At 44.7% G+C, this 26,220-nt stretch overlaps 1 protein-coding gene across 3 annotated transcripts in view; it reads left to right on the top strand.

Moving 5' to 3' along the window:
- CAMK1D (calcium/calmodulin dependent protein kinase ID) overlaps positions 1 to 26,220 on the top strand; it is a 235,614-nt gene that overhangs the window by 126,513 nt on the left and 82,881 nt on the right. For all 3 annotated transcript variants that reach the window (XM_054197734.1, XM_054197750.1, XM_054197740.1), the window contains exon 3: positions 15,036 to 15,110. In XM_054197734.1, coding sequence (XP_054053709.1) covers positions 15,036 to 15,110 — 75 coding nt within the window. The remainder of the gene's footprint in view (positions 1 to 15,035; positions 15,111 to 26,220) is intronic.

The following is a 26,220-nucleotide window of genomic DNA, read 5'->3' as shown; positions in this document are numbered from 1 at the left end:
CTTATTCCTGACTGCTTCCCTGAGCAGGGTCTCACAGGCAGCACAAATGGAAGCACAAGCCTTTGGAAACTGGATGTGACCCGCTGTCATTTCATGGCATGAATGACACGCCATGCTGCTGGCATGCTATATGTGCCAGCAACACAAATAGCAGCTCTAGAGATGACTTGTATATGCGAGACAGCCTGCCACGGAGAAGAAAAGAGCTTTGCACCTTCAGGTGGGCTTCTGACAAAGCGTAAATGGATGGGGAGGAGGCATCTGAAACCAGAGGAGGAAATAAGATGTAAAAACAAAACCAAAAATGCAAACAGACCAGGAGGCACTGAGTAACAATTAGACTAATGTGAGATTAATTTTAAATGTTTTAACCATTCGTGCTGAGTGATTAAGTGCTGTGAGGTTTGACGACTCTGATTATCTACTCAGAAGTGTATTTATGCTTGTCAAAAGCAAAATGACATGTTAGAAACAGAGCCTCACCTTCCCCACCTCTATCTGGTATGGAGTTTGTAAAGCATAATTCAACAGTCTGTATTAATCAGAATGATAACAGTAAATTGTCTCTGCATTAAGCACACGCATGACTGATGCAATATTAATTGCTCAGCAGATTTTGTACATGGGATTATGAATATGCGGCTTTACTGGTATTATAGAACTGGTTTCAAGTTGCCGAAACCCGTCTGCCCCTTGGAGAATCTGCATAATGCACCTCGTGCATTATGGTGTCATCAGAGCCAGCTCAGTGGTACCACACCAGCGTGGTGTGGACCAGCTCTAGTGTGAATAAGGACACAAGGTTTGGTTATCCTATCGTCTACCGTCAGATATCTACAAGTGTGTGTCCTTGGAGTAAGAACTGTCATTCTTCTGCCCATTCCAACTGACTGATTCCTGTCCGTTCCATCTTTCAGAAAGATATATAAGGTGGCAGAGACACATTCCTTGTCGTCTGGTATCTCTGAGGGTTTCTGCCTGGTTTCTTGACTACTGTTCGTGCCTCTTGATGCGCCTCTTAGTTGGCGTCAAGTCACACATCGAAGCCCAAACGTGGATTCATGATTTTTTTCTTTCCTAAATATTTCCAAAGTATTTTTCATAATGTTTGCTGGTAGCTTGTGCCAGCCTGAAGCCTGAGCAGGTTTCCATGCTAACTCCATCTCCTTTTGAAATGCTCATAACTTCTTACACAAATGGCATTGGCTTTGCAAACTTTCGTTTTTGGTCCTTGCTCAAAGGTAGATTTTTTTAAAAGTGTGAGAACAGTGTTTCCATTCACACCTCAGAGCTGTGTGAGTGGGGAGAAATGTACTTTTTTTTCCGTATGCTTGGTTTGAAGGTCATGATTTCATAATAAAAAATGGTTGAAGTTAGGAGGTTAATGGAAACTCAGAGCTGAAGCATTAACTCAGCAGGTAGCTTCCTCTCTCTTATGGCCCTATTGAGAACACACAAATGTCCTCCTGGCTGGAGGAAATAATTATTTGCATCAACTATGTTGTTATTTTAAAATCCCACCAGAGCACAGAGTGACATGGTAATGCAGTAATATACAAGTTGAAGTATAATTAGGCGGATATAGCGATAAAACAGGGCAAAAAGACTAGGATAGGATGCTTGTCAGGGGCATTGCATGGGAGAGTGTGAAATGTGAGAGGACACATAATTGTCATGGACCTGTGCGATTCTAGGTTTTAAGCTCAGGCACAAATTAGGAATTGTATAGGAACATCTGCGCCTGTATTTGTGTTGCATTTGGAATTGAGATGTTCTGTAAATTTTATTCCAAACCCAGCTCTTGAGAGATCACCAGATCACAGATGATAAGCCCCGTGAGAATGTGTACATTCATCTAGAAGTGAACTTCTAACCTCAAGTTTGTGATGCTAATCACATCACCGATTACTTTCCCAGCAGTTTTTACTTATTGTGCTCAGCATCTATGAAGTGCTAATACACTTGCAATTTGTGACAAGACATTGAATTTATTGAAGCCACAAAAAGCTGAGGTAATGATGAAAAAGAGGTAGGTTTGATGACTGCTTCATGAGGTGTCATAAACGAGTGCGTTGTCCCAATTAAGAATACAATAGGTGGGAGCGAATACTATAAAATCACACTCCTTGCTTTGTAGCTCCTTTTTGCTTGTGGGAGATGCCAAGCATTGAGTAGCCTCAAAGCCTGAGCTGGAGAACACCCTCTTCCCAAACACGTGCTCCCCCCAGCTCAAAATTGATGCATCCCTTGTGAAGCAAAATTTGTTGTATTAGGGGTCCTCCAGCATCATCCCGGCAAGCTCTATTGGCAGATACTCTTTAAAAAGGATACAGTTTAAATGCATTAATTCAGTGTTATTTGTGGTGAGCAACGCAGCTTTTAGCATGGCAGAGGAGAGGGCGACATTACCAGGATGCCCTGTGTCCATCAGCTCCAAAGGCTGCATTTAGTACCGTTTATTTTAGACTTCATCTAATAGCTACCTTTCATTCTAAATACCTTGAATTAATTAGATGTATTGCTTAGGAAAAAATGAGTCACTGTGTGTGACTTGTATGTGTGACTTGGCTGCATAAAATATTAGAAATCTATAGCACTGGAGTTTGTAAGTCAGTTGGTTAGAAAATGTTCTCTTGAACGCCATGGAACAACCCATTTTTTCATACTGATTTCTTCTTAGTAGAGTCAACAAAACCAAGAAATTGAAAAAGATAGATCTGCTATCATCGTCATTTGAAATACATTTATAAGCTCTTATTTTCAAACTATTTTTATTCCCGTTTCTGCTTCATCATGACATGCAGAAAGTCAATGAGCAGTCGTAAAACCTAGAATAATGGAAAAATAACCCATATGTCGTTGCGATATTGCTCTTTAGCCCTACTGTTCCTACAGTTAGACATGCATTTAATCTACATGAAGGTTTTGTGGTCTTTTAAAGTTAATTACTGTTTATGACATTAATTTTCTGCCTGTTACTGCCTGAAGTATTGGTGGTGTTAACGTCCATCCTCTGGAGCAGGACAGTGCCGCAGTGACATATTTAAAAAAATTCCATCTGCAGTGGATATTAGGGGTTTAAAACTATGGAAAAATTCCAGGCTTCCAGCTCTTTAGTGGGTATATCACCTTTAGAAATCATCCGGTGATATATTTTTAAGATATTTAGCTATCTGAAGATCCCCCGGAAGATGTTTGAAAGTGCTTTGATGCTTAGTTACTGTAGGAAGTTACTTGCATCATAAGGTACCTAATAATCTTTAGAAGTCTGGTCCGTGACTACTGAGTGGGTGTTTTTAAAAATTTTACTTCCGTGCCATGGGAAAAGAGGGAACTGCAATCTGAAGTACTCCTTACTGGGCAAGTGACTGCAGGTACAGACCTGGCTTCTGGTTTAAACTTCTCTGTTACCTCCCCAAAGGCACTTTGGGGACATTTGTGAATCCAGGTTTCTCTCTCCTAAAAATAGAAATCTATACATAGGGTCCCTGTACACCACCGTAATACAAGTAGCAAGAATAAATGAAGTTCAACACTATTTAATTTTTAATTAGACCCCCTTTATCATATCCTTTGTAAAACTGGGGAGATTAACTTTCTCAGACCTATTCTCACCTGGTTAAAAACCAATTAGCTGTTATACACAAGCCAAATGCATCCTTATTAGCAAGGGTTTCTGCTAATTATGTTGTTCTGGTTAAGTGACTTTTCTGCCTCTTGGTGTGTCAAGTTCAGGCCTACTTTGGACTCTACAGTGACGCTGCCAAGATTTGAATCCAGCCAAGTGAGACCCCCAGTGGTCTTGCCTGATTAAAGATTTCAAGATTTGGTCTAGCTGAATTATGGCACGGTTAATTCTGCCCGTTGCTGGGAGTTTTCCTTCTCTTCTGACCCTCTGCTTCTTTCCTGAAGACCACGTGCAAAGCAAGCCCAATAGCAGTGGAAGCAGAAGGCATATTTTTGTCTCCAGTATCTGGGAAGACTCAAAATAAAACAAGCTAGAACATTAGTAGCCTTCACTTAAGTTTTAAAATGGCAGGTTCAGTTACAGAGGACCAAAGCCGTGTTTTCCTCTGTCATTACCAGCTGTGCAGAGGAGTGGCTCCAGGACAGTCCTACTGCTTTCACACAGGTGTCAGGAGAAGTGAATCTGCCTCTGAGTTTGGCTTTCTCTATGCTGTGATTGAGGACAGTAACTCATAACGAACACAGATCATCCTCCGAGATCAATCCCCCGCCGTGCAGAGCTTTCCCACTTACTCTCTTATGGTATAGGGTGTATATGACTCACCCGAGGGCTATTGGCACTTCCCACAGGCAACTGGGGGAGCAGTCTTCTGTGTAGGAGTGTCCTAATACAGTGATGATGAAACGTGGAAACCTGCCTAGCCTCTTACTTATCCTTCTGTCTTTCTCAATAAATAAAATAAATTGGCTTCCCGGTGTCTTGATGGGAAGGAGGGGTTTTTCTGGCAGGTTGCTGCTGCTGAGTTTGTCATGCGGCTCATCCCCGCAGACCGAGCGTTTGAGTCAGACCGCTGATGTGATGCCAGCTAAGGATTGCCCAGGAGCCCCGAGAGAGCTGTGCTCCGGCATCCTGCTCTGTTGGCTTCACCGCTCCCTGGGCACGTGGCCCTGGGACCAGCCAGGTGGGCAGGGGGCAGGCAAGCACGGCTGAGGCACAGTGGTCCTAATGACACAGATGCATCAAGATTTGATCAAGACTCAAAACCACACGTGCTAGGATAGGCGAGGAGATTCTTATTATACCCCCTTGCACCCATGGGGTCTCCCACCACTTTGGGAGAGCACTTGCTGTTCCTCACAGTCGGAGACAACTTCAACAGGGCAAATCTGACAGTGTTGGCCTCTAGCATGGCACTGAGGAACTGTAATGGCCTTTAATTACTACATGCACACTCAAGCTGGCAGGACCCAATCGAGGCTTGTGATTTTTTAGGCTGCCCAGCAACAATACATGGTAGTCTGAGCTACCATGAGCATGTGAAGGACTCATCAGGTTCATCAGGGGCAAAAAGTTTACGCTCAGGGGGTCATTTGTGCCTGGTTGCCCATTTGCTTTTCTGCTTTTCTTGTGGAGAAAATGCGGTTTTGAGGCATAAACCTCTTTGGATATGACTGTAGAGCATAGCCCTGCTTCATGCCGTGAGGCACAGTGTTCTTTTGGTTCCATCTCTGTCCTCTGAGTTTGTAAATGGTCTCCACCTCTGCACTGTTATTTGTCCTTATCATCAGCCGTATGGGTCCACCTCACCCATATGCACTAGATATTAGGGTAACCCCATAGCTAAAGATCCTGTACAAGCCACAGCTGGGAGTCCCAGCTCTGTCACATCTCCTGGGTGATAGCTACATTTATTTCCCGTATGGTGGGATGAAATAGTTAGCTTTTTTTATATTTTTCAGTCGCACACTCATCCAAATAGCCAGTTATCCATGTTTTTGTGTAGCTTACCTGTACAGTTCTGTGGGTGGTGTAACATTCACCCTTCATTAGTATGTACTCAAATCAACAAAGGAGACAATAGTAGACAAAAGCGTCCCTGTGTCTGTGTCAAATGGATATTTCACGGATAGCAGAGCTTTCTTTTCAGAAGTGTGGTATCCGCTGCCAGGTTTCAGATATAACTGAACGTATGTGTACATACTGCACTCGTCTGAGAACCAGGAGGCTAAGAGGAGAGCATCATACTAGTTATCCAGCTCGCCATTCCCTATAAACTAATAAGAGCTTCTCATTTTGTGAGACAAGGTACAGGGATAGCTGTTCTGCCTGCAGCCAGATCACCCTTTCAAGAGTGTCAGTCTGCCTCTTTAAGGCAACGTTTCTCAAGGGGTTTGCAAATAGAACCTCCTTTTTTTGTTCATCTGTCGTTGCACGAAACCCCTTCAGAGCAGCCCACCTCATCTCAGGAGCTGCTCACCACCTTTAATTGCACGTAGCTCCTCATGTGTCCCAGGCAAGGGAGTGGGAATCAGCTATAATTACTGGCTGCACATGTAAATCCACACTCCTCCACACTGGAAAAACAGGGCTGCTGCCAACGACTAAAAGATGGTTCGCTGTTTTTGGCTGAGATAAATCCTTGCAGCCACTACTTTTATCTTTTTCACCTTTAATGATTAATTCATCATTAATATTTGTTTTGATGTGTTTCAAATTAAACAGTCTGGAGGTTTTTGCTTAAGCTTTGCAAGCCTTTTTGAACGCTGCCAATTGGGATCCACTGCTTGGAAACCATTGTTCTGATGGCTTGGTCTGCTTCCCGTGGAAATCAGGGGAGCTCCTGAAATCAGGGATGTCACTGACATGGGGATATTCCTGTTGCCTTAAATGGGCTGCAGGTCCTACTGTAGGAATCCAAGGATTTCAGAAGGTTATTTGATCCTAGTCTTCCTGCTGAAGCTATGAGTTACTGTAAGAGAAGACCCAGAACTTGAATTTCTTTTTCTTTAAAGGCTACTGAGCAGCCTTCATGCGAAAATACTTGAGACAAGTGGACACAAGGTCGGCGCCTATCTCCAGGTGTGCAATCTGGGAATCCCTCATTTTTATTCTCTAAGTGCCTATATTAATTTTTGCTACATCTGTGTGGGATTATAAAGTTCCACCGGTGCCTAGCAAAACCCCATGCATCTGTGCGGGAGATGCTCAGCCTTTGTCTGAGCTCTGTTGCGATCCAGATGCGAGGCAAAACAGGGCATAACCTCAGCCTGTGTCCTAGGGGGGGAATGACCCTGTGGGATCACTCGTTGTGTGCTTGATGGACCCAGCAGCATGAATGGCACAACAGCTGGAGCTAGCTATTGTTTCAGAAACGGTCAGGATGCTGCCTCCAGCATCCCCTTTGCACCATGCCCGATGGCTAGAAAGTACTTCCAGGAGGAAAATAGATGTGATCTGGGTCTGAGGGGGTTCGTACATCTCTTTCCCCTTCCCAGGAGGGAACCAAACTATTTTTTAAGGTGAGCAAACAGTTACCCCTTCTTCAAGCCGCATTGCTGTGCAGGGTGGTGCAGGAAGACGTGCCACCACGCAGACTGCAAATGCCCCCGGCAGTGAAGGAGCCAGCCCAGGATCTCGAGGATCTGTAGGATCTCACAGGATCTGGAGAAATTAGAAATGAAGAGAAGGATTACACTGCTAGGTAGTATAACACGAGGTAGGGCATGGATCAGAAGTTGAGACGTGTATGTGGGTAGGTTTTGTCACAGCCAGTTAGTCTTTCAGCTGCTTAACTACACAGCTGAGGTTTCCAGATGCAAAATGTCTCCAACTTGACATCATCACTGTGAAATCTCCACGTTTGCCTGTGTGTCCCATCTTCTAGGCCATTGAGGGTCTCTCTCTCCTAGCTGGTTTTCCAAAGCAGACAGGACTGTGTGATGATATTTCCTACCCCCTCCAATTAAGCTGACAGAAGCATAGAGGTCTTAAAGATACTAGTAAATATACTAATTTCGTTCAAGTGTTGAGAGCAGTTTGTGGTTTGGAGACCACACGTGACCCCAAAATTCAACTCCTTGGCCTTCCAGCCGCAGAGATTTAGCTAATCTGTCCAGACAATCAACATATGGGCACTGAACCATCTGGCTTCGAGCTGGAATTAGCTCTCCCTTGCCTAGTCGTTAGATCAAGCAAGGTAAGATGGGCAACGTGGGTGGGGACAAAAGCTGTCATGGTGGTAGGAGATCAGAGGAGGTCAAAAACACCGTCTGGCTGTGAGACGTAGCACCATTTCTGTTTTTCTGCTCATAAATACGAGTTCTCTTTCATTTTTAATGCAAGGGAACATTCAATACTGAATCCTGCAAACCTCCTCTAGCTCTTTGCAATAAGCAAATTAAGGATATAACTTCAGGAAACCAGCAATCTAAATGCAGTAAGAGAGAAAAAACAGATGTTTTGGCTTTGTAAGCTCTGTAGATCCACCTTTGCTAAGAAAAACCGACATCTGCCTGGTTTTGTTCACATCTCTGCTCTGTGCGTAGTTGAGGTGTCACTAACTTTCACATTATTTGCATGTGTGTTTGTGAGTGAAAGAGAGGGAGGCTGCTGATCTGAGGTGGTGGAGACCAAAGCCCATTCTCAGCCACAGAAGCCGTCACCACTGCCACAAAGACCATGTACTTGTTGTCTGCTGGGGGGAGGAACAGTGCGTTGGATATGAAGTAGCAGAAATTAATCTCAGTACCATTAAACCTTGCACCTTTCTTCTAAAGCTGTCTCCAAAGATGTCCGTTTCAGGGGAGGGTGGTTGACTTGGTGATATTTACCATTTACCACTTGCCTTTTATTTACCATGGGCTGCTGAACCCTCAGATGATACTAACCCAAGGGTACTGTCCCCATGTTGGCATGAGCATTTTTAATTTGATGATCTTCCAACCTGGAACTTCACTTTTGTATGCAAAAGTAAATAAAATCAATCAACCCCCTTGTTTTCCCTCTGCAAACTTTACTGCGCGCAGCCCCAACCTGTGCAGTTCCTGCTTGCTTCTTGGGAACTGCCTGGGGCCACCTCTCCTGGCTGCTTGGAGTCATTGCACAGTGCTGTCAGTAGACTATTTGCTGACTATGCGATGGTGATATAAAAGGCCTGTTGAGCGGTCTGAAATCATCAAGGAGACAAAAGGTTTCAGTCTGAGATATAAAATCCCACAAGATAGTTTGTGCCCGGGTTGAAGGGGAAAGGTCTGCTATAAGTCACCTTTTACAAGGTAGAAGATACCAGAGAGTTGTTGGATGAGAGAGACCTGATAAATCCCAACTGGGCAAAAAAAAAAGGCTTGAATTGGAGCTTACATTTCTTCTCTTCACACCAGAAAGTCCACGTGGGAGGGAAACCTGGACAATGGGAGAAATGTCACGCTGAACTCCGCTCACACAAATATCAGTGAAGCTATATGGGGAATATCCATCTGTAAAATACCCCTCCCAGAGGATGTATGGGGGCTACGGGATAAGAAAGGGAGGGAGCAGAGTTACAGTTATGGCACTTCACATCATACATGTCCTGTTGATTTTCAAAGGTCCGAATTCGAAGATGCCTTGCATCAAGGAAAGGCACTGCAAGTCCCATGGACAGCATCAGTATTTGAAGGTTTTTCCAGACCAGGGTCGGTGAGCAGAGCTGTGCTGCGGTCAGCCAGCCATTTCCAGGACAGCCACCTGTTTCCTTCCCTGTACCGACCCTTGCCATCTCGCTTACCCTGTTCCCCTCTTAGCAGACTTGTCACGTTTTCCCCTTGGGCTGGTTTGTTCCCATGCATTGTCACATCATTACAAGCCATCCTGAAGATTTTCTGGTACTTTTCTTTCATGTGGAAAGCAATCTCATATGATCACTCTGTGTGAATACGTGTGAGACTATCCTAATATCTGTTGAAATTATAGACTCGTTTCCAGTGAATAAGACAGCTGAGCAGAGATAGGTTTCTAGGGTCCTCCAGAGCAGAAGCTGTGATTTAAACGCTTACCTTGGCCAACTAGTGAATTCATCAAGCCCAGTAACCCCCATGCTGCTGGCAAAACTCTCTATATGTGGAAACAGTGGAACATTTATTCACAAAGACGTTTGGTTACTCAAAGCTACAAATCCTTACAGACTCGGGCTTTGTTAGTTCTGGCTTTCACAAAATTATTTGTGCGCTCTTGTGGCATTTTATGCACGCCACGTGCTGTTCATGGAGGTGCAGCATTAAATGTCATGTCTTGCAAATGTAACACTGACTCAGAAAGAGTTGTTAGGGAGGGAACCTGCCCTACTTAAAAGGCTCTTGTGTTTGCCCAAGGTTTTTGCACAGTATTATTCTAGCTGATCCTAGTTTTCATTGTTAAATATGATAAGTGTTAACGTAAGTGATTCAATCATAGTTTATAGCATGCTTTTGCAGCTGGGATATTTAACATGCTGTCCTGGCAGCTTGGCAGCCAAAGCAACAGCAAAATCCGGGTCCTCTGCTTTTATCCACGTTGAGTGCTACCCCTCTAATTAACGATTTATGGCAATATGCAACTGGTTTTCTTTCAGCTCTTTGGCCTCTGGGATAGTCAGGAGCCAGCAGAGATGTACAGGAAGCTCAGTCATTAAAGGATTTAGTTTCCCCTACTGTACATCAACTGCCATATTTTAATCCTTTGCTTCTTAAAAGCAGTCTCCAGGCAAAGCCCATGGAATATATTGATTTTTAATTATTATTTTTTGGGGGGTGTATGTTGAAGTGAGTTTTGCCCATTTGGTCTAGTTTTGATCCTGTGGGACTTGTGCCCTTCTGGTGGCAGTGAGTAGGACGTGGTGGCTGTGTTCTGGCCCATGGTGGGGGTGGATTTTAGCATCACTGGAGTGCCATGCCACATACTCGTCACTACTCCAACGCCGCAGCACACCCCGTTTGGCGTGAAGGAAAGTGTCATGCAGGGCCAAATGCCACTCCTGGTCAAGTCAGAGCTTGTTTGGGGAAAGGGTTTCAGCTCCTTCAGGGGCAGACTTTTCTGTGTTTCCGCAGCACTGAATGCTGCAGCAGCCTGGGAAAAATGGCAATTCCCTTATCAACGCTCTTGTGCAACGACTCCACAGTGAGCAAAGGGGAGACCAGTCTGTGCTTGGGGCTCTGCAGCAGATCAAACGCTCTCCCGTCAGCCCTTGTTTGCACAGCTGCCATGCTTGGAAAAGTCACCCGAAGTCGTTGGTTGCCCAGTTCAGTTTGCTTCTTTAAGTTTTGGCCGGCAATTTGCTCTTTTGTTAAAATATCACTCAGGTGCAACGTTGCCTCCATTCAATAGTGGTGTTGACAGCTTTGTGTTGTCAATAGGGCAGAATTGTAGACCTGAAAGGCTGAATGGAAAACTTAATAATTTTTCATGGTTGTATTGACCCTTGTGGCTTGTGTCTGCCTGCAGCACGGCATCCAAACCAGCATTGCCCTGAAAATGGTGAATCTATCCTTTCTCTTCATAGTTTCTCACCAGGATTAATCACTCTTCATGATTTTTTGTATACTTAAATTACCCCGATTCTCACTCCTGGATTTATTTTCCTCTTTTTTGTCCCCTGGATCCCAGCGTCTCATGGAACTTGTTAAAGGTGAAGAGTCTTGAGTGAATTGGTTAAAGTGTTAGCCTCTCTTTGTTTGTATTTTTATTTCTGGACATCTTTCTGTCGAATAGTCTCAGGATATCCCTGAAAATGAACAAAGCAGCAGCGGCTGGAGGTGGCACCTGACCTTCGTGTCACAGATGGGGGGATTCGTGGGGACACGTCAGGGTGTGGGAGATGCGAGCATCACCCAGGGTTTGCCAGGAAGGAGGGAGAGCATCAGGGAGAACAGCAAGTGTGATGAAGGGAAGGTTAAAAGGGTGGTAAAGGAGATTTCCCTAGCTGGATGTTTCCTTGTTTATAACGATTTATATAATCTGATCTAATTTGCTTTAACCAAGCTCATGTTTTGATGCTCACTTTTGGGCCTTTTCTTCTTTTTGTGGGAAATAATTCATAGGAATTGCTGTCATCCCAGTCCATGTCCCCCTGCTACAGTCATAGCGTTGCACCGTCACGTACCACAACAACATCAATGCATTGCGTTGTGCAGACTTAACCCAGGGCAGGTTTATCTATTGCAGCGTGGGAGCCACACGTTGAGAAGGGGGAAGTCTGGAAAAGGGAGGAAAGAGGGAAAAAAAGGCTGCAGAAAAATGGGGTTGAGATACTGTCACCGAGATGGGAAGGAGAAGGGATTGCAATAATATGGCCCGTTGATTAAGATAATACTCTGGGGTGGGGGGACCTGGTTTCTCAGCCCACTCTTCTCCCTTCTCTCCTGTGATTACAGAAAAACTTCTAGCTTTTCTGCACGCCGCCTCCCCTTTTGTAAAATGAGAGCAACGCCTTTTAAAAAAATAAATCCTGGCAGGTCTTGAGGAGATCAGATAGTCCGGTGGGCATTTCTCCTAAGCGAGATCACCGGTGGGGCAGCGTGGAGGCATTTGGAGGCTTAGCAGAATGAATCCTCTGAACCTTTGAGATTCACTCGGTGCTTCTAGAGGGGGATAAAAGCGGAGTTAATTAAGCCATTCCCAAATCCCTCCTGATCCATGACCATCAAGTATCTGCCGCTACAGGTGCTTTCCTTGGCTCTTGATGTACCCGAGCATCTGTGCAAGCCAGAAGTGTCTCTTTGGCTGTTACCTGCGTGTCTGGCACCCCCAATCTTCTTGCCTGCTCATCTTTGCGGTACCCTTTGTGGTACCCCGGTTGATCTTTGTGGTACCGATAAAGTGCTGTGAGGATACCACATTCCCAGGGTGTTACTGTAATGTTCAGCCTTGAAAGGTTAATTACTGTGCATCAGGGCTGCAGGTGATTTCTCGGCCATGCTTTAAAGTGAAGAAAGGAGTGCAGGAATTGCTGCTGGCTGCAGTGACCTCTGCTGGGAAGCCCATGGCTGCTCTCGTCCAGCTTCAGGAACGCAATCTGCAGCTTGATCTAAACCATAGGTTTCTCCCCAAGTGATCTCCATCGATTTGTTTGGTTTGGTTTTTTTTTGTTTTGATTTCCATTTTCCTTTAAATAGCTTGTCGTTCGAGAGTCCATCTGAGTAGAGAAATGCTGTGCAGGTCAAGCTGCTTGATTCACATGTATGCGACGTGGGCTTCACTAGGAATATGAAGCACTGCGTAACTCCACGATTAAGGCCCTGCAAGTCTTGGGGAGGCTGAGGCAAAGTGAAAAAAAATGCCTCCTTCCCATCTCAGCAAGCCCCTTGAGTGCAGCGGCCACCAGCAGTTGGGGTGGCCAGTGTGCACAGGTATCACCTCCCAAAGGGACATGTCCTTCCAAGTACCCTCATCCCTATGGGGATGGCTCCCTTTGTACTTTGGGAGTGATTCAGCTTCTGCTGCTGCCTTTTTCCAGGTTTCCCTTTATATTCACCGTCTCCCTGAATCCCACGTGCTCACGTCCTGCATCTGGTTTCAGAGAGGGGCAGATTGGACCTCACAGTGGTAGGACTAAACTCTTTCTCCCCACTTCGCTTTAAAACCGAGCAAGTTTATCTGCCTTCAGAGAGTGCAGCGGCGCGGTGCCCATTTGGTTTGCAAATCAGAAAGGGGAGAGGATCCCGCGGCAGCCCTCGGGGTGCGGCATTGCGTGGCTGATGAGCTCTTTTCTGGGCTCTGCCTCCCCGGCTGATGGTCTTTGTGGGTAACCCCCCCGTTAGCGGCGTGGGCGACAGTCAGGTGTGCTGGCAGCTGTCTCAGGGGGTTAGGTGGGTTTGGAGAACCTCTGAGGTTCTCAAAAATAGAAATGCAAAGCATTAATATGTGCATGGTAAAAACCATACCGGCAGACTAAGTTGGAGGCTTTAAACAGATAACCTTATGGCAGACTATTTGTGCTAAAGCCGCCTTCTTGATCATGATGGTATGAGGTAAAGAAGTGGTCATGTGAATGTGCCTGTGGAAATGCAAAATGTATAAATGCATCTAATAATTTCCATTAAAAGTGACTATTTGCTTGAAATGTCATTTGGGATCCTAGTGTACCTTCAACTAGCAACTAATGAGGCAAAGCTGCCCTTGCCCTAACTGTAACCCTTAAGGGACCAGGCACTAGACCTGCACAGCAAAACGAAGGTTTCCAAACATGTGCTGTGTAAAGCCAAGTGGGTGGTGTATTGGTTTCCTGTTGCCACTATTAAGAACTTAATTTGTGATGCAGTCTACCTGGAAATCTTGCTGAAATATCATGGGATTTTCCAGATATTTATGTAGAGTGAGGAGCCTACTCAAGTATTTGTTTCTCTGACATCCTGTAGCGCGTTATGTTTGAGTTCACTTATTGTTGATGTTAAATTTCCTGTGCATGAAGGTCCTTATATGAATGCAGCTTTTGATGACTGATTATGGGCGTAAATCCAGATCAGTCATAACCTTTCCAGTGAATTCAGAGGAAATTGGATTAGTCTGCGTTCTTACGGGAAAGATCCTGCCGGGCGCAGGGGACCTTCTGCTCTCAGCATCTTCACGCAGACGTTAGGGTGCTTGAGACCGTTGAGGATGACGACCTGACGTATGATTAAGCATCTTAATTAAGCTACTTGAACCTTGAAATACGTAGAGAGTTTTGCATTTGCTGATGATGCACTTTTACTTTCTTTCTGAATGTGTCCGTCTGCTGGTTAATGAGTGGTCTCTGCTTTCTCTTGCTCTTAAAATGATTGTCTGCAATTGATGTAATTAATATTCTGCCCCCGGAGTTGTACGGGTAGTCTCTTTAGGGTTTGCACAAGTTAAATGTATCCTTTGGAAATTATTTGTAAGCATTTAAGGAGCAAGCCCAGAGAGGCATTGCTTTACTAGTTAATTAGATGTATGCTTGTAGAGACAATTTTTCTCTGTAAAGCTACCATTTTGACAAGAGGCGTCGTGGGAATGATCGGTGGGAATGGTGAAGGCGTAGCAAACCCGTGAAGATGCTTGGAGCTGGTGCGCAGAAAGCGCGCGGTGCTTAACAACGCTGCAGGGAAATTCGGGTGTCCAGACCAGGTGTGACACAGGAGGGGGGCGAATTTGGTGGGAAGGAGAGTGGGGCTGTCGTACAGCAGCTGCCCACCTGTGCCAGCCTCCGCACAGGGGCAAGTCCCTGCCTTCCCCCTGCCAGCCCGCACCCTGCCTCCATCACCCCCTCGCACCCTGCTTTGCTGCTGTCCTGAGGCTTGAACCTCCAACCGACCATCTTCATGCACCTGACATGGGAGCTGTAAACCTCTAATGCCCCAGATACTTAACCCTTAAATATTTTGACTTCAGAGAGGACTGAAGGAATTTTCTATGAGTATTAACAGTCTTCTGGTCTGCGAAGCGCTCCTGACTGTTTACTTTGATCAATATTGTATTTTGTGATGTTGAATAAAGACTGACAAGTAGCGTCTAACTAAAAATAGCTATCTGTGTGGCAGCCACGTCAAAAAATAAAACCCAGTATTTCATCTCATCTTATCTTATGGTTTTTCAGAATCAAGCATGAAAATATAGTTGCCCTGGAAGACATCTATGAGAGTCCGAACCATTTATACCTGGTCATGCAATTGTAAGTATTGAACACAATGACGTTTCTGTGTCAAAATTGTCAACTCTTCTTGTTCTGCTTTTGTTCTTTAAGCTAAAAGATGGGATACGTGGGAGGTATTTGTCTTGTGTGCTGCAGTCTGCAAAATCCTCGGCAGGTGGTTAAAAATGCATCTCCAGGCGTGATGGGATGGGCTGTTGTGTAGTTGGGAACGAAGGTATTTTGTGAATAGTCTCACCCAAATCAAACCAGAGTGAAATGGAGACGTTAAAGGGATCAGAACTGTCTCCATACATAAGGAGCTGCCACGGCTTAGTCCTCTGTGACTCAACAGATACCTGGTCTGTACCGAGTGAGAGGTGACCTGAGATGCCACCATGTGCAAGGGTGCTGGATTTGCAAGAAAGCATCATCCTTGTCTCAGCAGCAGTGGTAGCTCGTATCATTCTTGACATGTCTCTCTCACAAGAGCCCCCTTTCTTCCACGTTTTCTCCCTCTGAGCCTGAGAAGATCAGGATCCCATCAGGTACATGGTACACTGTGGCTGACCTGGTCCTCCCATCCCATGCACCTGGCAGGGAGGGGGGAAATGATGCTCATGCTACTTTTCCCCTCTCCCTCTCTTTCTGAAATCAATTAAAAAACATTATTTGACATTGTCTTCTTACCATCTCTAGTCTCTTTCTTTTTCAAACAAGAGCAGAGCAGACAGGGCAGAGGGACAAAACACAGCTATGAAGAGCCAGATGTGCCATAGGCAAGCTTGGAGGATCTGAAAGAGGCAGCTCTGGGATTAAATACCCCATGGGAAGCCCTGGGAGACCATGTCGGTCCCTTGCCTGTTGGTAATGTCCAGGCATGGAGGTGTCATTAGAAGTTGTTCTGCTGGCAGTGTGGGAAGAATAGCGCCCTGTACATTTTTAATCTGGTTTTGTAGCATTACGTTTCAGCCCAGAGTGCTGCAAAAGGACTTGCACAGGAGCATCAGTGTCGTACAAATTCCAAGAAACCACCTAGGTTGTGGGAAGGACCAATTTTGTGACCGGTTGATTTACAAATCCGTGTTTTTGTTTAATCTCTTTAGAAAATAATAAATCGATATTACTCCTACTTATTACTAGCTTGGCTAATGTAGTGTAACCCTCACTTTTCTAAATTTCTTACATCTGGATCACTGGGTTATCTGAAATCTTGGTCTGTAATCATAGGTGACACTGAATATATAGTATAAATTTCTACTTGCTCACAATTCAACGCTTAGTAGGAAATTATCCTTTTTGTTGTAGATGTATCTGTAAACCCAGCCAACTAATTTTTCAAGGGCCAAGCATTTAGCTGTTCCAGAAGGACACAGCTTTGCTGATGCCCGCCAGGGTGAGACGCCTGGCTGAAGTCAGCAGCTGGGAACCCATCCACAGCGTTCGGGGCAGCAGCTCTGCGCGCTCCCCAGCCCCGCTGAGGAGCAGGATTGATGTTTTTTATCATTCCTACTGATAAAAAGCAGGAAAAATCCTCAAAAACTACGGGATCATTTTATTTGAATATGGGCACATGCTTGAGTGCAGTCAAGGGACAGCACCATAACAAACTCCCGCTCACGCAGAGAGCCCGTGTGACGAACCTTGTGTGCGTGTGTGCTCTTAATCGGCCTCAGCTGTAGGATACAACACGTTAGCTTAAGCTTAATTTTATTAAAGTCTTTTGATGTTGTGCCAAGCCGTTGCTGTTGGCCCTCCTGGCTGCTGTGAATCAGACAAAGCCGTGTTGTCCTCTGCTCTGCACAGGCTTTTTCCAGGGAATAACCTTTCTGAGCTTTCTTGGAAATGGGTTGTGTTACCCCAAGGTGGAGAGTACAAGGTGGCCAGGTACTCACCCTCAGCGCTGAGGACCTTGTGTTAAGGATGGTGCAACCTCTGCGCTGCCTCCGAATTTTCATCAGTAGTTGGGATTGGGATCAATTGGCATCAATAGTTGGGCGGCAACTCTGCAAAGTACAGAAGATTCAGAATTAATTCTGCATGCCTCCTTTCCCGGCTCCCGTCTGGGAGAAGGCATGCACAGATAATCTCTTGTTTCCAGGGTAACACCAACTTGTTGATACAATAGCTGTGAACCATTGCACGGCACGAGGTATCTGTTTGTTTACGTCTCTGCCCTATTTATTATTAGATTCCTTGTGGGCTTTTTGGCTTCTGATTTTTGAGTATTTCTCCTAAACATGACAATAGTTGTCTACATCTAAAACTGGGGTTTGATATGAAGTAGAAGGAGTTCTGGTCAAGCAGCTTTCAGGAAGCAGCATTTAGATAAAAAAAAAAAAAAAAGAAAAAAGAGATGTGTGTGTAAGATTAGGGCCACTTAAAGATCAGTATCATGGGCACAACAAATCTCAAATCCATATGCCCTTCTCCCTGGCTCATTACTTGCTAAGTGGGCACTACCTAATGTTTCCCAAGGGAGATTTTATGTGGCATGGATGGTATTTTCATTGCCATTCCTTGCAATGTTGTGGACAGTCCACATTAGAGCCCCTGGGCATCTCACAGCACCTCTGCAGAAGGAGGCTTCTGGAGTTAGACTGAGCCTCCCTGTTTATGTTTGCCCTCTGGTACATCTACTTTACTTGAAAGCCATGCTTGTTAGCAGGACAACTTAAAGGATAAATATTGCACCTTGTTTATTCTGTCAAAGATGTGGGGAAGCACAGGTGGCAGTGTCCGTACTGGAGTTGGTAGGAAGGGAGGTGAAGGGGTGGCTGTTCATGTCTGCTTGACACTTAATTCCTGCCAGTCCCTCTGGGACCTCTTCCCAGGATTATGTAGCTGTTGGTGAACCTGTCCTGTGTGTTTCCTGGCACGTTCATGGGGAAATCTGATCTTTGGCTTTGGTTTCACCACCTTGTTTTTACATACATTGTGTACAAGCCATCGTAAAACTTCAAACTGTCACAATACTCTTAGTGCAAGGTAGACCAGAAGTCCGGCTTGGAGAACCCCAGGTTTGACAGCTCAGACTTTCATGTGCTGTCTCAAAGCATTAACTTGTTCCTTAGAAATGACGGGGCCATTTTTTCTTTATTTATTTTCCCAAAATACAGGATATTCCAACCCAGTGACTCTTAGTTTGGCAAGGTCATGGGCAACTCCAGGCTGACTTTTGCTCCAAGCAGTATTGCTCAGCTTTGGAGTTACCGGTGCAGCTGCAAAGCAGAATACAGATGTAGGATGATTGCTGCCTCTCCTATGACGATTCTGCTAAAATTTTGCAGGCAGTAGAGAAAAGTACTGTACAGCATTTAGATTTTGTCGTATTTCCCTTAGGATGATGTGCTTTCAAACCAAGAAAACACCTGCTCCTTTCCAAACTTGGATTTCCTATAGTACTGTTAAGAGCTGCACAGGCAACAAAGATAAACACTAAAATATTCTGAAAGTTTCCTTCCTTATGGATGCAGGGTGAGATTTCCCCAGAGGATTGTAAAAGACAGGGAGAAATAAAGTACTTTCAGAAATAGAAGTTTTATTGAACTATGTCTTGGTATGTTCGTAAACTTTGTTAATGAGCAAGTACAGGACTTTTGGTTGGTACTGGGGCCACGTGGCAGCAATTACCCTTCGGTATCTTCTAAGCTATCTGCCTTGCTTCATCTCATCGGGATAGGGAAATATCCAGATAACCTGTCGTTGTTAGTACTGTCAGATACTTATATCTCCTTGGCATAATCGGCCTCCTTGGATATCGATGATTCATTTTCTGCATGCTGGAAAATCATGCGTAAAAATGGATTTACATAAACAAGTCTTTGCCGTCTGAGTGTTACGGGGCCGTTGGCAAACGCTGTTTCTGAATGTGCTGCCTGGGCCGGTCAGAGCAGATTCCCAAAGCTCAGCTCCAGCTTCATCTATATTGTTCTCCTGCACTGAAGCGTGAAGCAGCAAAGTTTGATTCCCTGAAGATTTGTGTGCACCACGCACTACTCACAGCCACAGGAGCTGGGGCCATTGCCTCTCTGAAAGGATATGGGGCCATGTTGAAAATCAATGAAGACATTAATTTTCACGTTCTCCTTTATTCATCCATATTTGCTTAAAATATATAGGAACTTAATATTTTTGATATCTCTACTCTTCTGCCAAAGTTGGTTGAAGTCCACCTGGTGGGTCAGAAATTACCAAGGGCTGGCAAACTGGGATGGAGAGCCATTGCCTCACTGCCTTTGGAAAACAGGCTAAAAATAGGTCTAAAAGGCACCTCCAAAACTTATGGAATTCATCTCTCTGTCCCAGGGCAGGATATGCTGCCTGTACTGTCTGATCAGCTTTAGCAGATATTTTTCTAACCTGTTCTTAAAAATCCCCAGTCACATGCTCCCCAGGGAATCAACACCATTGCTTAACGTCCTTACGGGTATGGACTATGTCCTAATAACTAAGTCTTCCAGGCTGCAATTTTAACCTGCTATGCTGGAAGTTTTATACCTCTAATTCCTCCTGAAGGTAACGAGACTGTTCAGATGGGGAAAGGTTTCAGAAGCAGGCTGTGGAAAGCATGTAGCTAGGTACGTAATGATCGAACATGAATACCCACCTCTGAGTTTCTCTGCATTTTTTTTTCGCGGTCAAGAGTAGTGCCAAATCCAGAGGAATTCCTATTAATACCAGGATCTAGTTAGAGAGAGTGAAAACCCTACTTCCAGGCTGATATAGCTTTCCACCTCCTTGGGGGGCTGTGCTCCTGAAGAGCAGGTCTGATCCTCTCAGTAGGAGGGCTGCTTTACCCGCATCCCATCAGCTGGTGTTACTGATTCTCCACAGAAACTGGAGTATTCCCTCTGTGTGAGGTCTTTCGAGGCTTTGACATCTCTGCTGAGAACAAGCTTTTAGGGTGAGCAGCCCGGTTTGGCCAACCCCGAAAATCTTCTCCCTACCTTTGCAAAAAGGTCAGTCCAAACTGAGCCTAAAACCCCTGACTTTGTGGTTTTTCCATCTTGGCATCTTAACTCTGCTGAATTATTCAGATGATTTCCATCACAGAAAAGCCAAGATGACAGGCGCTCATTCCTGCTGCGTGCAAGTCACCCACCAAGGAGAGCTCTGCCCAGAAGTTTAGAGGCTCAGAGTCCCCATGTCCCCATCCCTGCTGTTCATCATAGAATCATAGAATCACAGAATCATTTAGGTTGGAAAAGACCCTTGGGATCATCAAGTCCAACCACCAACCCCACTCTACAAAGTTCTCCCTTACACCATATCCCCCAACACCACATCTAAACGAGTCTTAAACACATCCAGGGATGGTGACTCCACCACCTCCCTGGGCAGCCTATTCCAGTGTCTAACCACTCTTTCTGTGAAGAATTTTTTCCTAATGTCCAGCCTAAACCTACCCTGCTGCATCTTGAACCCATTCCCTCTTGTTCTATCTCTAATTACCTGTGAGAAGAGACCAGCACCAACCTCTCTACAACGTCCTTTCAAGTAGTTGTAGAGAGTGATGAGGTCTCCCCTCAGCCTCCTCTTCCTCAAACTAAACAGTCCCAGCTCCTTCAATCGCTCCTCATAAGATTTATTCTCCAGGCCCTTCACCAGCTTCGTTGCCCTCCTCTGCACTTGATATCACCTCTCCCTTGCCACACGCAAGCGCCTTATAGCCCTGTGATGGCTTGGTGGGCAGCTCCAACAGGCAGGTACCTACCTGCCGTAAAATCTGCAGAAGTTTTTATTATTATTTAATTGTGATTTTGCCTTTCACCTGTATGTTTTGCAAATAAGTAAGCAAAGCGCCAAGTCGTGATTAAGTGCTGAATTCCCGTTGTTTTTTCAAAGCCCAATGCCTGAGCGCACTCTGAGAGCAGCCGAGCATGGACGGGGTGCGCAAGTGACATTTCAATGAAAATATTCAGGCTCCAAGAAAAACAACAGACAATGGAGGGAAGTGCCGTGTTTGCCAGGTTCCTTAAGGAGCCTAGCAAGGACGCGCTGTGTTACAAAACAGCGATACGCACGCCAAGCCGCTATCACATCAGGATGCTAATTAAAGCAAAACATAGATCTGCCGCACCGCATTCCTTCGATGAGATTTATTCCCATACTTGTTTTTTTATGCCTGTAAAGCATTGTGCCGAAGACAGAAGGAAATATCTCTGCATTCACAATGGGATTTATACGAATGATAAAAGCAAGATGCATTCTTCAGAAGTGGAAAATGTCCAAGCACCTGAGAGAAGCCCCTCAGCATCACCTTTTTCTACGGATGGTGTTGTTTATCATTATTAGTAATAACAGTAATGGTAACAGGAGAAACAACACCAGTAATGAAGAGCACTGGAACTGATGACTGCGGGACGGGGGATTCAGTTTGGTTCATGGTACGGGATGGGAGATCGCGCCCATAACTCTGCTCTTCTTTATTTCCAATACTCATGGCTTGGATGAGGGATCTCAAAAGGGCCAGCCCAAAGTAGCGCCCGGCACCCTTTGAAAATACCCTGGCTCTATGTCGAAAGCCTTGGATCCCATCCTTCCAGCACCTCCTCGTGCTGCACAGGAATAAGATGTGTGGTAGATGTGTGTGGCAGATGTGTGTGGCAGATGGATCTCATGGGGTTTATTGGATAGGATACTTAATGGATGGGCCAGGGAAAGACCTGTTCCCAGTTCCTGGTCAAGCAAATATACATGAATTTTAGATTAATCAGTTATTGGATAAAGTGTTCATTTGTTTGTTGTTTTGTGGGGTTTTTTGGCGCAAATGCTACTTAAGAATTACAGCGCCAGGAAGGCTGATACATATCTAGGCATGCCAGGAAGGAGCCTGCGAGGTGCCAAGGGAGCTTCGCTTCAACTTTGGCGCAGCTGAGCAGAGACCTAGGGGCTGTAGTTAGGCAGGACTTAATTTCCTCACAATTTGTGGGTTGAAGCATCAGTGATGTGGGCAAAGCAGCCTTCAGGAGTCTGCAGCGGAACAAGAAACAGCAGTAACTGCGCCTTGTGGTTGAAAAAAGCCTTTTTCTGCTTCTATGGACAAGAGTTTTTTGAACTGGGGGGAGGGTGCCGTAGAATGCACAGCTCTCCAGGGTTGGATCCAGCTGGTGAACGTGGAAAGCAAAGTGGGACAGCAGCAACAGGGTTGAGTATGTGCGACACGACTGGGAGCATCAGACCGCGATCGTGGGAGAAGCGCTCAGGAAAATGAATCCTGGGCCTATCACAGCCTTCAGTATGGACATATTGCAGACGTGGGCCCAAACTGCAGAGCTGGCATGTTAGATTTTGAAATCACCCTTATCATTTGGGCATGTGCGATACAGGTTTTGGTTCCAGCCTGTTTCCAGTGCTTAACGCAGTCAGGGCATGGTTTATCAGTATAGCTCAAAAAAAAAGATATCTTAAGAAAAAATCATGCCTTATCAAAATCTTCGAAAGTGTATTGACTGAACAATGCAGGTCACCCTGTTAAAGACTAAAGGAGTTAATCTCACTGTACTTTGGTACTTTCCCACTAAAGCTTTGCAAGCTGCTGACCACATAATAAACTGACCCCTGGCATCATGCCCCTGGGAACTGGGTAGTAGCTATTAATCTAGCATCAATTTCACATCTTTTTCTTTGGAGAAAAAAGGTTATTGCATCAGTTGGGTTGTGCCGGTGAGTGTTCAATAGGAAGGAGTATCTCCCCTTTTCCAGTGGCTGACAGGTTATAAGTAGACTAGAAATTATTAATGTCAGGGTAGAGATCAGGGCATGGGCACATTTGTTGGTAACAGATTAATAGACCACAGAGTGATTCTTCAGGATGATTTTTAGATACCTGTAATTGTGAGGATTGTGTATGACCCCCAAAGTGTTGATATGTGCTCGTTGGATGGTACTAGCTGCCCTTAGCACCTTGGGTTTTCTTCTGCTTTTTTTTTCTGGCCATGGAAGGACTTCCAGTAGCTCCTATCCCCATGCCCCCTCCAAACACAGCACCTTCTCCTAGGAACGGCCCTGAACAGCAGCCCTGTTGTTTCCTTGTGCTGTTTTCTGGGTAAAGGCTTCAGCCATGGCTAGGAGCAGGCATTTTACAGCCTGCGGGCATCAGTCTACCCTTCCTACAGCAGCACAGGAATGGTGAGAATCTTCTGCATCCTGGGAAGTATAAAAGACTTTCTCATGAAGATTTCTAAAAGCACTTATAGGCAGTAACCTTCAACAGGTGTAGACGATTGTGAACATCTTTGCTCCTAAGTTTGCACTTGTTGTTAGCTTAGTCTGAATTGTCCCATAATGGACTCATTAGCAAGGGAGCACTGAGGGTTGTTTTTTTTTAATCAAAGTGCTGTGCTACGTGTGATGGAAAGTGGTTTTTTTCCCCCCTGTAGCCTTGGGAATAAAGAGATAATTGAGAAACATTTCCACATTTTCAATGAATAGACAGCATTATAATGTTGTTTGTTTTTACAGAGATGTGAACAGTTCAGATGAAAATGGATTTTTTTCTTTAAGATATTGATTGTTGCAAAGCTGCTATTGTCAATAAGGGAAACAAGAGGTTTGGCCAAAATTCCAAATAAACCTTCTTCTAATGTTATTATTCTTTGAAGTTACAGAAAGATTCGAAGGGCTCATAAATCAGACAAGAGTATCTGATTATTTTCCTATACTGGTGAGTGCAGTAAACAAGGACTTTCTGAGGGTTATTTGCTGTAACGTCTGTTCCCCAGCAAGGGCCAGTACCAAATCCTTGGGATGAGAGTAGGTGCCTTGATTGGTTTTTTACAGCAAATTTTGGCATCATCAGCTTGAGTTTCTTCCTTCAGCCCACCAGCAGTTCCCTCGCTAAATCCCCAGTTAAGGCTCCCTGTTGCAGGTGGGCACGGGGGCGTATGTGCCCATGTTGAGTAGCTTGGTCTGGTGTAGGCAATTCACAGGGCAGCAATATATATCTGCCCGTAATCCTGTATAATATCACTGCTTCCCCGAGAGCAGGAGCGGGGCCTTTCTCTCCAAACAGCAGGCAGGTGGCTATTTAGAGCTCTAGCAATTTTCTCCCCATTTTGTTGGCTTTGGATAACCATCTCCTTCCTTTCATGCCTTGCCCAGAAGTTTCATTGCCGCTTACTTGATGTTCGCGTAGTCACTGAATGAGTCTTTTACATTTAGTTCTGCATCTCTCAGTACCTAGTAATTTACGCCGTGGTGCACTAAAATCAATTAAATAGCTGGTGTTTGCTTCAGGAGGAAGGGGCTTTGCAGCAAGGTGGGTAATAAATGTTAAATCCATATATGCCACAGTATGAGAATTCATTATGATACAGTCGGATCCCTCTCAAACATGACGTGGAGGCACTCTGATTAAATGGTTACACTCATTCAAACAGAAAAGGACTTTCATAACAACCTGGAAAGCTTCGAAGTGAAATAACACAGCATTGAAGCAACAGGCAAAATTAACGTTGGTGTTCACAAGTCCGTTCTTTTACATGCTGAAACCATTATTAAAAGTTGGATTTCCCTCTTGAGTTTTCTTCTGGAGGAAAGTTGTACAGACTGTGGCGAAGGGGACAGTAGTAGGATCAGAAGTGTTGTGGGATGCAGATCAGTGCATCCCAGAAGACATTTAATGATTTTGCGGGGAAAAAAATAGGCTCAATTTCCCAACCATGCTCATATCTCAGCTCCGACCTGTCTTCGAGGTAGCATAGACAGGTAGGTTACTCTGCTCAAGAGTCTGCATGCGATTCCAGAGTCAGTGTTACACTAACTTGCAGTTGTATTTTTATTGTATTATCAAGAGACTCTGTGTACAACTTCTAGAAGAAGAACCCATTAATCAAGGTGATGATGAAGCATTATCAGCCCATTCATATCCATGCTGAAAGAAAAGATCTCTTACTTTGCATTTTGGCTGGTACTTGCCCCAAAAACTCTACATAGGGCATATTTTTAAAGCCAGGGAGATTCATATAGATATCTGTGACTGGTCTGGGGGCCAAGGCTCTGAAAAGGATTATGTAAAACCTAGAATTTTTAATCGAAATACAAGTCGCTGTTTGAAATCCTGTTTTGACTTCCTTTTGTAGTGCTGTGGTTACCTCTTCTTACAGACACTATTTTCATAGGACTGCAGAAGTTCTTGCCATAGTTTTCTGCTTTAAACATTCTCCCTGGAAAATTATTCAATGGAAAATAAATCTAGACAGTTTGGGGTTTTTCTTTTTTCTGAAACAGTGGTTAGGTCTGCTCTAGCCAAACTTTTACTTTTTTAAGCATTTTATAGAAAAAGAAAATACTGCTGCTGGTGAAGCCTTTCTTTGATGCATTTATAGAACATGTGCTCATTTTATTCTGATTCATGCCACATGGTTATGTCTTTGCCTGTAAAGGCCATTTTTTCCCTTAAATTGGAGGAAAAGTGTGTTCAAAGACCCAAATACTTATGTCGTCTTTTCCCTTCTTCTCCAAGTCCAAATTCCCATTTGGGGCTGTGTGATCCTGGCTTAGCCGTGAAAAACTTTCTGTGCTAAAGTCCTGAAAATGCTTTGGAGGAGTTTGGTGTTTATTCTGTCTGGTTATTCTGTTCGTTCGTAGCATTTAACCACTCTGTAATTCTATTTTCTTCACCCCTCATTGATGGCACTCTAAGGAGCACTGACATCCTTGGGTGAGAGGAATTGGAGCCTTTAAATGTCCGTGTATCCCCGAGGGAAGAAGATACCCCTCCCCAAAATGCATTGTAATAAAAAAGGAAGTCAGAAAGGCCATTTGAAATCCACTGAAAGAGAGCTGAGATTTTAAGACCTACGTAAGCATACAAAGAGACAGCATTACTAAAAACTGGGGTTTGCGTTCTTAACGTTAAAAGCCAGTTAGCAAAATACAACTCATCCAACTGTTCATCTCTGCCTTAGGGATTTTACCATTAAAACTCTGCCTTGAGTCTCTTACAGCTCCAGAAAAGGGTTATTCCTTCAGGAGAAAACAGAGCCAAGCGTCCATCCTGCCATCGTTATGAAGCCTCTGCTCATGATGGTGGTGTTTCATATGCTCAGCCCTAAAGTTCACGGTCACCCTGTTGCAAAATACTACCCAGCGCCACTGGACAGGAGATGTGTAAACATAATTAAGCGATACTGAGCAGAGAAGAGGG

The sequence above is a fragment of the Rissa tridactyla genome, chromosome 1, assembly GCF_028500815.1.
Source record: "Rissa tridactyla isolate bRisTri1 chromosome 1, bRisTri1.patW.cur.20221130, whole genome shotgun sequence".
In the NCBI taxonomy this organism is placed as follows: domain Eukaryota; kingdom Metazoa; phylum Chordata; class Aves; order Charadriiformes; family Laridae; genus Rissa; species Rissa tridactyla.
The sequence above is the reverse complement of the archived record's forward strand: the minus strand, read 5'-3'. Positions and strand labels throughout refer to the sequence as shown.